At 37.8% G+C, this 12,815-nt stretch overlaps 1 protein-coding gene across 1 annotated transcript in view; it reads right to left on the bottom strand.

Moving 5' to 3' along the window:
• SUGCT (succinyl-CoA:glutarate-CoA transferase) overlaps positions 1-12,815 on the bottom strand; it is an 800,879-nt gene that overhangs the window by 445,745 nt on the left and 342,319 nt on the right. Inside the window, exon 10 of the mRNA XM_008261668.5 lies at positions 10,483-10,554. Within this exon, the coding sequence (XP_008259890.3) occupies positions 10,483-10,554 (72 nt within the window). The remainder of the gene's footprint in view (positions 1-10,482; positions 10,555-12,815) is intronic.

Here is a 12,815-nt window from a genome sequence, read left to right as displayed (position 1 = left end):
CACCACCTACAGTGCCCTTACTAGAAACTTTCCTGTCACCACACCTGAGCCCAGAATTGGCCTCAAGGCGTGTCCAACAGTCAGAAATCCTCTCTCCATACTAGTAAATAAGTCATCTCAAGAAAAAGCCAATGTCTTCACTAAATCATAAATATGTAAATCATGAACTTATAAATGTATAAATATGGACCAGCCCAGAAAACACCATCAGTCACATAAAAACATAGTGACTGCTCTTTAGGGGAGAAGGGATGCCCACGTGTTCTCTCTGACTTCTATGACTTGTTTTCTCTTTCAAAGTTGGTGTGTAACAACGGGCAGGTAACATTCAGGATGTCTCTCTGGAGAGACAGAACTGTGATCATAACTGTTCTTTTGGTACTACAAAAAGACTACTGCTTGGAGCAAACTGAAATAATGATACCTAATATATTAAGCACTAAATAAATATAAAATATTCTAAGTAGGTACTGTTTCAATCAAAAGAAATTTTTTAAAAAGTGTATGTGTGTTCAAATAAGGAGGAAGAAAGTCAGGGAAGGCTCCGTAGAAAAGAGAAGAGACATGGTAACAGAAGCTGTAAAATGCTTCAATACTTCTATCATCAATGCCTGCTTTACAAGCAAAATTTCAATCCTATGAGAGTCTAAAAGCCTTCACACAATATAATACCTCCCCCCACACTCTCCTGTTTTGTTCATTGCTGTACCTTGCTGGCTTCTTGCTGGACCATGTATCACACATCATCAGCCTATGAGCTTTGAAACCAGCTATTCCCCTGCCTGGAAACTCTCCCGTCAGATATCCGCTTAGCCAACTCCTCCTTTCCTTCACTGACTCTTCTCAGAGGGATTATCCTGACTACCCTAAACCCAAAACCAAGGCCCATTCTTCCCACTCAACCCCTACTCCCATTATCTCCCCCTTCCTTTATTCTTTTTTCTTCATACCTCTTATCATCTAAAATATTTATTATATTGATTACTTATTGTCTGTTCTGATAAAATGGGAGCTCCACAGATCAGAGTTTAAATGTTTTGTTCACCACTATATCTCAAGTGGTGAGAACATATTAACCAGTTGACTGACCCACAAATAAATAACATGATCACTTTGAAGTATGTGACCTTCCAGAAATCTTTCTATACATTGACCATATACCATCAAATCTAAAACTACTTCGAAATGTAATTGCTTCTTCTTGTTCTTTCTTTCTTTTTTTTTTTTTTTTTTTTAAGATTTATTTATTGGAGCAAGTGCTGTGGCGCAGCGGGTTAACGCCCTGGCCTGAAGTGCCAGCATCCCATATAGGCAATAGTTCTAGTCCTGGCTGCTCCTCTTCTGATCCAGCTCTCTGTTATAGCCTGGGAAAGCAGTAGAAGATGGCCCAAGTCCTGGGGCTCCTGCACCCACATGGGAGACCTGGAAGGAGCTCCTGACTCCTGGCTTCAGATTGATGCAGCTCCAGCCGTTGCGTTCAATTGGGGAGTGAACCATCAGATGGAAGATCTCTCTCCTTCTCTCTGCCTCTCCTCTCTCTTTGTAACTCTGACTTTCAAAAAAGTAAATAAATAAATCTTTATTTTTTAAAAGATTTACTTGTTTATTTATTTGAAAGTCAGAGTTACACATAGAGAGGAGAGGCAGAGAGAGAGGTCTTACATAAATTGGTTCACTCCTCAATTGGCTGCAATAGCCAGAGCTGTGCTGATCCGAAGCCAGGAGCCAGGAGCTTCCTCCAGGTCTCCCACGCATGTGCTGGGGCCCAAGCACTTGGGCCATCTTCTACTGCTTTCCCAGGCCATAGCAGAGAGCTGGATCTGAAGTGGAGCAGCCGGGAATCAAACCAGCGACCATATGGGATGCTTCTTATAATCTATGATCCCTTAAAAGATCTTTTTGCCAGGAGAAAATTGTGACAGTTGTCACTGCTTAAAGGTAATAATATGGTTCAAGGATGCTATCATCACTTCATTAATGTACATTATTAATAAAACTGGTTAAGTTCAATTTAACTTAAATGGTCATATAATATACAGATCAAAGTATTGTAATCCAGCACTGATTATAATTCAGTACTGAATTAAAAGTTCTTTGAATATGCACGAAGTCACAGAAACAGAGCATCAGTTTTACTATAATAATTGGAATGTACTTTTTAGATATAGGAAAAAATAAGCATTCCTTCTGAAGTCTGACTCATAAAATGAAACCATCCAATCTTCCCTCTACCAATAAAAACGTTTAAAAAGAATTTGCACAAGGATTTTTTGCAAATAAGTTTTCCAAGATGACAAAAACTGGTCCATGATTAGTGGAGCCCCATTCTAGCTTCCTTTTAATTAGTTTGCACCATTTGTTTGCTTTGTTTTTAATATCATAATATTTTAAGTGAAGCATTTCTTTTATTTAATGAGGTTAGACTACTTATACTTAATGTTATTGATGTTTTTGAATTAGATATATAATTTTATATATTTTAAAATTTTATTTCTGTTTTCTCTTTCCTACCTTATTTGGAGTTGATTGAAATATTTTAATATTAACATTAATCTGTTTTGATTTTGGCTTTTTGGTATAGGTTTATATGACTTGGAGGATTGTGAAATACATACTTAACTTTTCATAATATACTTAAGATCAATGTTTTGCCACTTCTAGTGGAATACAGAAAAATGACAACATGAGTTATTTAACCCTCCCATTTTAGGTAGTTATTATCTGTGTATTACATTTACATTTACTGAGAATTCCATTACATAGTGTCTTAATGTTTGCTTGCATTCACATATACTGCAAAAAAATCATAAAGAATGGTGTATTATATTCACCCAGACATTTATTATTTCTGTTGCTTTTCATTCTGATTGTTTCCAGTTTCCTCTAATATCATTTACTTCTGTGATGAAAAGCTTCCTTTTTTTTTTGCAGGTACACATATTTATTTATTTATTTTAAACTTTTAATTATTAAATATAGATTTCCAAAGTACAATTTTTGGATTATAGTGATTCTTTCCCCAATTACCACCTTCGCGCCCGCAAACCATCCCATCTCTTAATCCCTCTCCCATCCCATTCTTAAGATTCATTTTTAATTATCTTTATATACAGGAGATCAAATCTATAATAAGTACATTTCAACAGTTTGCACCCACATGGACACACAAAGTATAAAGTACTGTTTGAAGACTAGTTTTACTGTTAATTCTCATAGTACAACACATTAAGGACAGAGATCCTACATGGGGAGCAAGTGCACAGTAACTCCCATTGTTGATTTAACAACTGACACTCTTATTTATGACATCAGTAATCACCCGAGGCTCTTGTCATGAGCTGTCAAGGCTATGGAAGCCTCTTGAGTTCACAAACTCCAATCTTATTTAGACAAGAACATAATCAAAGTGGAAGTTCTCTTCTCCCTTCAGAGAAAGATACCTCCTTCTTTGATGGCCACCAGGATCTCACTCAAAGAGATCTTTCATTTAGGTCATTTTTTGCCACAGTGTCTTGGCTTTCCGTGCCTGAAATACTCTCTCTCATGGGCGAAAAGCTTCCTTTAAGAATTCTTTTAGGGGCCAGCACTTTGGCATAGAAGGTTAAGCCATTGCCTGCATCACCAGCATCCCATTTGGGCACAGGTTCAATTCCTGGCTGCCCTACTTCCAAATCCAGCTCCCTTCTAATGCACTTAGGAGGGCAGTAAGGGGTGGCCCATGTTCTTGGGCCCCTGAACCCGCATGGGGCACCCAGAGGGAGCTCCTGGCTCCTGGCTTCGGTGTGGCCCAGCTCCAGACTTTCCAGCCATTTGGGGAGTGAGCCAGTAGATGGGAGATCTCTCTTTCTCTCTCTCTCTCTCTGTCACTCTTCCTTTCAAATTCTCCTTCTGTCTCTGTAACTCTGCCTTTCAAATAAAATAAATAAATCTTAAAAAAAGAATTATTTTACAGAAAGTAAGCAAGAAATAAAGGAAAGAAGAAAGAAGAAATAAAGGAAAAAAGAAAGAAAAGGGGAGGGAGGAAAATGGGGAGGAAGAGAAGTATCAATTATATTCTCAGAACTGTATACATGAGCTACATGGGACCTGTTCTCTCTGTATTAATAATGAATTAGCATGAAAACTGATGAGAATTCTGTTGTAGTAATGACCATGCATTTACTGTGATCTTGAGAATCTGCTATATAAATAAAGCCCTTAAAATTTTAAAAAGTTAAGAATTTTTTAAAATTTTGTTATTAAGAACTGTTTTATGCTTTCCATAGGTACAGTTCCAAGAAGACAAGCACACTGCCCTCTAGCTACAGTCTCTTAGTTTCCCTTTATATGAAAAGTTTTTATTTAGCCCTAATTTCTTCAGTATACTTCTAATGGATATTAAAATGTGGTTGGCAGTTTCTTCCTTTCAGCCTTTTATATATGTTGTGCCATTTTTTTTCGGTGTGGGGGCAATATTCTAGTTTCTGACAAGAAATTTGTAGTCAACTGAGTCACTGTTCCCCCATAGGCAATACATTATTTTTCTCTGAGTACTTTCAAGATTTTGTTTATTAATATAGAATATATATGTGAAAGCAGAAGATATTGTTGGTTAATAATATATGTTTGTTTGTATATATACAATATATATGTGAAAGCAGAAGAAAATATAGCACATGGCAGGGGCCCAAGTATATGAGCCATTTTCTTCTGCTTTCACAGGTACTTCAACAGGCAACTGGATGAAAAGCACTCATATTTGGGATGCCAGTATCACAAGTGGTACCTTAACCCACTGAGCCAAAGCTTTTTGTTCTCTCTGTTGTTCAGAAATAAAAATTTCTATTGATCTGTACTAAAGTTCCTTTATTGATTGTGTCCTATTAGCTATATTGTGCTCTTGAGCCCATCCAGGTGGATGTTATTTCTTTTCTTGGTTATTGTATTTTTCAGCTCTAAAACTTACATTTGGTTCTTCTTTATATCTTTTCATTTTTTTTTTTTTTTTTTGCTGAACATCTTTACTTTCGGATTTTAGGGTCTGTGATGCTTGTTAGAGCATTTTTATAGTAGCTGTTTTAAAGTCTTTGTGAGTTAATTTCAACATCTGTGTAATCTTGGCATTGGCATTTACTGATTGTCTTTTCTCATGCAAGTTCCATTTCATTTGCTGAGTAATTTTGTATTGTTTCCTGGACATTCTGAATATCATGTTCTGAGCCTCTGGGCTTTGTTAAAATCCTACAGATAATTTTTGTTATTGCTTAGTTGCCAGTTGACCTGGTTAGATCCAGGCTTCCACCTCCAACCCATCTTCTGTGTGCTTTGATTTTAAAGCTGGTTCTGTTTTCAAAGCCTTTCCAGAGCTATTTGGATCTCTTTTGCATGTTCCCCACTTAATGGTCATACAAAAACTTGGAAAGTTAATCATCTATTTTGTCAGTTCAGTTGTGAATATCTTTGGTATGCTGCTTTTGAATCAGATCAGTACATGTGTAGTCCAGGAGCTCATAAACAACTTTAAAATTCACCTTGCAAAGTTCTTTCCTTCTTCTCTGCAGTCTCTCTAGAACTTTTCAGTTCCCTAAGGCTCTCTGCTCACCAGCATGCTTCCTAAGCAGAGTCCAACCTGTAGGAGGACAGTGGCAAAAAAAAAAAAGCAACAAGGATTCAACCCTCTCTTTCTCTCAGATCACAACTCAGAAATGAAGAAGAAATTTTCTCGGGGCTAGCACCATGTCTCACTTGGTTGATCTTCCGCCTGCGGTGCCGGCATCCCATATGGGCACCGGGTTCTAGTCCTGGTTGCTCCTCTTCCAGTCCAGCTCTCTGCTGCGGCCCAGGAAGGCAGTGGAGGATGGCCCAGGTGCTTGGGTCCCTGCATCTGCATGGGAGACCAGGAAGAAGCGCCTGGCTCCTGGCTTCGGATCAGCGCAGCGCCGGCCCTGCCGTAGTGGCCATTTGGGGGTGAACCAATGGAAGGAAGACCTTTCTCTCTGTCTCTCTGTCTATAACTCTACCTGTCAAAAAAAAAAAAAAAGAAATTTCCTCTTCCTCAGAGTTTGGCTCCTGCTTCTATGTTGCTGCTACTACAGGATTGCTTGGAGCTGGGGCATAAGAAAATGGAAAAGAAGAAAATAAAAGAAGGCTTCCATATTCTGTTTGATGGTACACTTTGCTTTTTCATGCTCCCTTCACCAGAAACAAAGAACATCTCCCAAGTTCAGCTCTGCTGCCTGATAGCCCCTTCCAGGTTTCAGGATCCACTGTACTCAGGTAAAAGAGTAACTTGAGAGAAAAACTGGTAACTTTACTGCCACTTTAGAGGTACTTCAAATTCCGATGCTCTTCCCCAACTCTCCTACTGCTTAGTTTTCAGAGTCCTTGAGCAAGTGCACCACACGCCCTGTCCTGGATTTCAGGGGAAAAGACAGGCAGAAGAGTATTGATATTTCCTCCCCAGAATCTCTACACCCAATTTTCATAGAGATCATGTATTAATGCACACGATAAGCTGGAACTACGCAGTTTTTACTTATCTAACTCTTAGAAATTCCCACATATTACTTCAAAAAGTTTATGGAAAATGGAAGTAAAAAAGTTTGTTTTTGTCTAAAGCTATTTAAAATCTATGCATACTTTTTCATAATATGTATTTCCATGAACTTTTTTGAAGACTTGCTCATGTACATTAGTGTAGTTATGCTTCATAATCTTCATATTGTACATATGAAACAGATGCCTAGAAAACATTAAGTACCTTGATAGAGGCCAACTGACTAGTGACAAGATTCAGAGTAGGCCTTAAGAATTCTGCTAAACCATCTTCAGACTACATACTCCAAAATCAACAATAATGCTTATTAAAATTGAAGTTTCCTATGCCCCACAAAGACACATAAATTAAAATCTTTAGGAATGTGGCTCCAGAAGATTCCCATACATCCAAAGGTTGAGAATAATGCTTATTGCCTCCAATAAAAGTAGCTTTCAGTCTAAATAACTTTAAAAAGACTGTCAATATACTTCAAATAGAAATACCCATTAGTGTTGGCATCAATCAGCTTAAAATAACTTACATATGCTCACTTTCTCTAACTCCACTGTACCATGTTAAAAGACATAAAATAGGATTTGTTATAAGTCAAGGTTCACTTTATACACACCGTATTTTCTGAACCCCAGGCCTAGGAAGTAACATTCTTGCTCCCATTACAATCCCTGACAATAAGTGTTCCCTAATAACACCTCTCCCCAAGAATATCAAATCAGAATATCAAATTCTATTTTGGAAAGAGACTAGGCATAAGTAATTTCTACTTGTTCACCAAAAAACAATACTGCTGGGCTAGCACGGTGGCGTAGTAGGTAAAGCCACTGCCTGTAGTGTTAGAATACTAAATGGGCTCCGGTTCAAGTCCCAGCTGCTCCACTTCCCACCTGGGAGACCCAGAAGAAGCTCCTGGCTCCTGGCTTCAGATTGGCCCAGTTCTGGCCATTGAGGCCATTTGTGGAGTGAACCAGTGGGTGGAAGACCTCTCTCTGTCTCTGCTTCTGCCTCTCTCTAACAAATCTTTTAAAACAAACAAACAAAAAACAATACTGCCACATTTCTTCAAGGGAGGTAAAGCTGTCCCATTCTTCCTGAAGGACTTTATTCAGCCAAAGGACAATTTTAATGGACTCCCATTCCAAAACTGGTAATGTTGTAGCACAGTGAGTTAAGCTGCCTTTTGGGATGCCCACATCCCATATCATAGTGCCTGGTTCTAGTACTGGCTTTTCTGCTTCTGATCCAGCTTCCTGATAATGCATCCTGAAAGACAGCAGTTTAATGGCTCAAGTATGTGAGTCCCTGCCACCCACACAGGAGACCCAGAAAGAGTTCTAGGCTGCTGGTTTTAGCCTGACCCAATCCTGCATATTGTGGGCATCTGGGGAGTGAACAGAGGATGAAAGATGTCTTTCTTGCTCTTTCTCCGCTTTTCAAGTAGATGAAAATAAAATAAACATTTAAAACAAAAACTGGGGACCTCATCTTCTACCAGTTCTGTTTGAACAAAGAGTCCTTCAGTGATAGATAAATCTGAATAAAATCACTTGAAAGAAACTCATTCACTATAGTATATATATATATATATATATACACATACATACAACTAGGAGCGGAGGAAAATTTGCATTAGAATAAGGAAATATGACTTTTCTCAGGTGAGAAGGTACTTAGGATAAGTTTGCAAGTAAGGATATAACTATAAATATTGAAAAAGTCACTCTGTCCTTAACGTGTTGTTCAATGTGAATTAATGCTATAACTAGTATTCAAACAGTATTTTACACTTGATGTTCTGTGTGGGTGCAAACTGATGAAATCTTTACTTAATATATACTAAATCGATCTTCTGTATATAAAGATAATTGAAAATGAATCTTGAAGTGATGGAATGGGAGAGGGAGAAAGAGATGGGAGGGTTGCGGGTGGGAAGGAAGTTATAGGGGGAAAAAACCATTGTAATCCATAAACTGTACTTTGGAAATTTATATTTACTAAATAAAAGTTTAAAAAAAGTCAATCAGATTACAACATTCACTCAGGATGCCTATTATGTAAATAATATTAAAATCCCAGATACACAAAGCTTATCTTTCTGGGCCTCTAAAAGAACTTTATAAATATCCCCTTAATAGCTTTTACAAGGAAAATCAATCCTAACTCACATACAGGAAAATCAAGGTCCACTATGCCATTCTTCAAGGCCCTCAGCTAGTCTTCTTACTGAAAAATGGTTAAGGGCTGGCTCTGTGACACAGTGGGCTCATCCTCTGCTTGCAGCACCAGAATCTCATATGGACTCCAGTTCATGTCCGGTTGCTCCTCTTCTGATGCAGCTCTCTGCTTTGGCCTGGGAAAGTAGTGGAAGATGGCCCCAGTGCTTGGAGACCCTGCATCCATAAGGAAAATCTGAAAGAAGCTCCTGGCTCCTGGCTTTGGATCAGCCCAGATATGGCCATTGTAGTCATTTGGAGAATGAATCAGTGGATAGAAGACCTTTCTCTCTCTCTCTTTCTCTCTCTTTAACTCTACCTCTCAAATAAATAAAATCTTAAAAAAATATAAAAACATGTCATATCAACAATTCATATTTTAGTACCAAAACTAACATTCAGCTTTTAAATAAAAATCTTCTTCAAAAATGTTTGTATGGATATTTATGAGGATGTTCAAAATTTTCAAATTGATCAGCAGTAACAAATCAGAAATAAAGGAATTCAGTAGTTTTTTTCAACAGTGAAGAATATGTCAACCAGTAATCTTCCCCCACCACCCTTTTTGGAGAGAGAAAACTCCAAAACATATGGCCCAGGAAGAAAATCTGTACTCGTTTATAGCAATGAACTGGCTTTTACATCTTTGCAGTTAGAGTACGCAAATGACTTCACAGGCAACAGCTTCCGTATGTTTCATATTTTTAACATTGACCGTTCATAATAAAGATTCTTTGATCCCAGATCAAATGTTTGAATCAATTTTCTCTACACTTACTGAGTCACCATTATAAAAGCTTCCCGCCTTCCCACCTCAGATGTTCCAGCCCTTCCTGCAATCGGAACTATCTCCATTTGTCACCTTCTCTGTGGCACTTCCCACCACTTTGCTGTGGTTTTTGGCTCTGCTCATTAACCCCTCATACAAAAGAAGCACAGTAATAAATAATTTTTGTACATAATAAGTTAACTACAATAAATAAGGTTTTCTAAGGAATTCGGAGGTTAATACGTAATAAAAGTGAAAGCTCATAATAATATGGTTAGTAAAAAAACTAGTTGTTTCCAATCAGAAAAAAATAAAAGCAAAACACTGAACATCTAAATTAAGGAAAAAACATCACATTAAAAATGTCTAGGCAAGGCTACAAGTTAAGAATATCCCTAACATAAAATTATTTTAAGTGATTCACAGTCCTTTTTATAAGTCTTTGTTGAGGAGAATATTTTTAAGAGAACTTTAATTCTTAAAATGTGAATTTTGCAAAAAGGTATTTATTAAAAAAGATTAATTTTAAAACCGGTTAAAATTTCTAGCGGCAATAAAATAAATTTAACAGTAATGTAACTATTAAACTAAAAAAAAACTTAGGGCAAATTAAACCTGGCATTTTTAAAGAAAGAAGAAAAGGAAAATAATATCACAGTTAAAAATCCTTTTAAAATCTATTTTTCTATTCTACTTTTGTTTAGACTTTTATATACATCAAAATTTAGTATACTATCTTTCTTTATTTCAAAATACAGTCAGATTCCACAATACTACAAAACAAAAGAGATCTAATTTTGACCCTGCCCTTATCAATTGTAAGTAAAATGGTATACTTTCAGGTGCTAACACAGGAAATTGTAAGTTGGTTATGGATTTAGTATTATGTTCTAGACAAAACTGAATTTTGTTAGTATAAAATGAATCGTTGCATATATCATCTGCACACACCAATGATTCCAGATTACCTTGCACACAGTGGTGAACTGTTGGTTATTTCCGGCTCCAACTATAAGATAGCCATCTTTGGTTTTAAAAGCCTAAAATAAATACATACATAAAAAATACATGTTTATATGTTGACAACTCCACAGAATTTGACTTTAATTATGAAACATCAACATAAAAAGATTTTGCTAAAGCAATGTTACCAATTAATATCGACTAATTATATTTTCTCTTAATATTTGAAAATTGTTTTAATTTAGAATTTTCAAAGTACTTCCTAGCTCTTCCTATATCATATATATCATATATATTCCTAACCCTTATAATATCAAAAAATGTCGGCCGGCACCGCGGCTCAATAAACTAATCCTCCGCCTGCGGTGCCGGCACCCCGGGTTCTAGTCCCGGTTGGGGCTCCGGATTCTGTCCCAGTTGCTCCTCTTCCAGTCCAGCTCTCTGCTGTGGCCGGGAGTGCAGTGAAGGATGGCCCAAGTGCTTGGGCCCTGCACCCGCATGAGAGACCAGGAGAAGCACCTGGCTCCTGGCTTCGGATCAGCATGGTGCGCCTGCCGCAGCACTCCAGCAGCGGTGGCCATTGGAGGGTGAACTAATGGAAAAGGAAGACCTTTCTCTCTGTCTCTCTCTCTCACTGTCCACTCTGCCTGTCAAAAAAAAAAAAATATATCAAAAATTCACTCAGAAAAATTAAATGTTTGAATGTGATTATTACTCATAATATGAAATTCTATATTAATTACAGCATGGGTTATTTTTGATTTTTTCAAAAATTTTTGCTTATTTCCATTTATTCATATAAGGCAAAGAATATTATAGGGGAAGTATTATTTTCAACAAAGTGTATGAAGAATATATGGAAAACAAGGAAGGAACAAAGGAAAGGAAAGGAGGGACGGAGGTAAAGGAAGAAGAGGAAAGGAAGGGAGGGCAAAGGAGCTGAGGAAACTATATTTCTTCTTTGAATATCTCAGATGGAAAAATTTTCTGGACATTTTTCACTTTTTAGTACTGAAAGTTTACACAGCAAGATCTCGCTGGACATCACATTGCTTTATGTTGCTGAAAATGCCTATCCGTCTCTGGAGACAGTCTCATCAGGACAACAGACTTTTAAGTGATTGACACTCCCACCACACACAGCCTTCTCCATCCAGACAACTGTTCAGCACTCCTTTCTCCACATATGATCTCAATGAACTTGCAGGAAACAAATTTTAGCCTCATTCCTTCTTTCACAAAGTAAATGAGGGCTTTGAATTTCCTTTCTACCCATGTAAAAATTACTCTGGATCTTAATCCACTTTTACTTCCCTTACTCCTGCTAAGAAAGACAATGTCTATCTTTCTTGGCAGGATCTAACCATTTACTAATATTCTTCATGCTACATTTTGCCCACAGCTTCCAGAATCTACTCAATCATCCTAATCCCTTAATTTCTATAGAACCCTCTTCCTCTCATCTATAGGCTCATGCATCCACTGAGAATTTCACCAACAGCAACAAAGCAAAATTTACATCAATCCTGAACTACCCTTCACAAGCTAGCTTGGATTTATTTTCCTTCCCTCCCTCTCCTAATAACATAAATGTATCAACTGCCTGCAATTCCTCACTATCACCACATTAAAACAGGGTAAGAATCGTAATGATAAAAGCTATCAATGCACTGAGGCTACACTTTCTCTTACCTCTCTGTATTATTTGGTAGTTAGCCATTACCTCTTTAAGGATTTTGTCTTATCTCGAACCTCTGTGCAAGTTCATCTCCTATCTCTGACAAATTTTTCACTTGCCCTTTGGGCAGGCTTCCCTTTTTTTTAGCCTCCACCATGCCTTGAGCATCTGCCTTTGGACTTTCACTTCATTTGCTTCTTACTTAGCCATCAGTCACATGTGGCTATTAAGTTTAAATGAACTGGGGCCGGCGCTGTGGCACAGCAGGTAAAACCACCACCTGCAGTGCCAGCATCCATATGGACTCTGGTTTGAGTCCCAGCTACTCCACTTCTGATCCAGCTCTCTGCTATGGCTGGGAAAGCAGTAGAAGATGGCCCAGGTCCTTGGGTACCTGCAGCCACATGGGAGATCTGGAAGAAGCTCCTGGCTCCTGGCTTTGGATCAGCACAGCTCCAGCCATTGCAGCCAACTGGAAAATGAACCAGCATATGGAAGACCTCTCTCTCTCTCTGCCTCTCCTTCTCTCTGTGTAACTCTTTCAAATAAATAAATAAATCTTTTTAAAAAGTTTAAATGAGCTAAAATTAGCCAGTCACAAAAGACCAAAAGACCACATATTGTGATTCCATTTGTGTCCAAAATAGGCAAATCCACAAA

This window comes from Oryctolagus cuniculus, chromosome 16 (genome assembly GCF_051225735.1).
Source record: "Oryctolagus cuniculus isolate XC-2025 breed Fujian yellow rabbit chromosome 16, ASM5122573v1, whole genome shotgun sequence".
Lineage (NCBI taxonomy): Eukaryota > Metazoa > Chordata > Mammalia > Lagomorpha > Leporidae > Oryctolagus > Oryctolagus cuniculus.
Note: the sequence above shows the minus strand (reverse complement) of the source record. Positions and strands in the feature narration are given on the sequence as shown.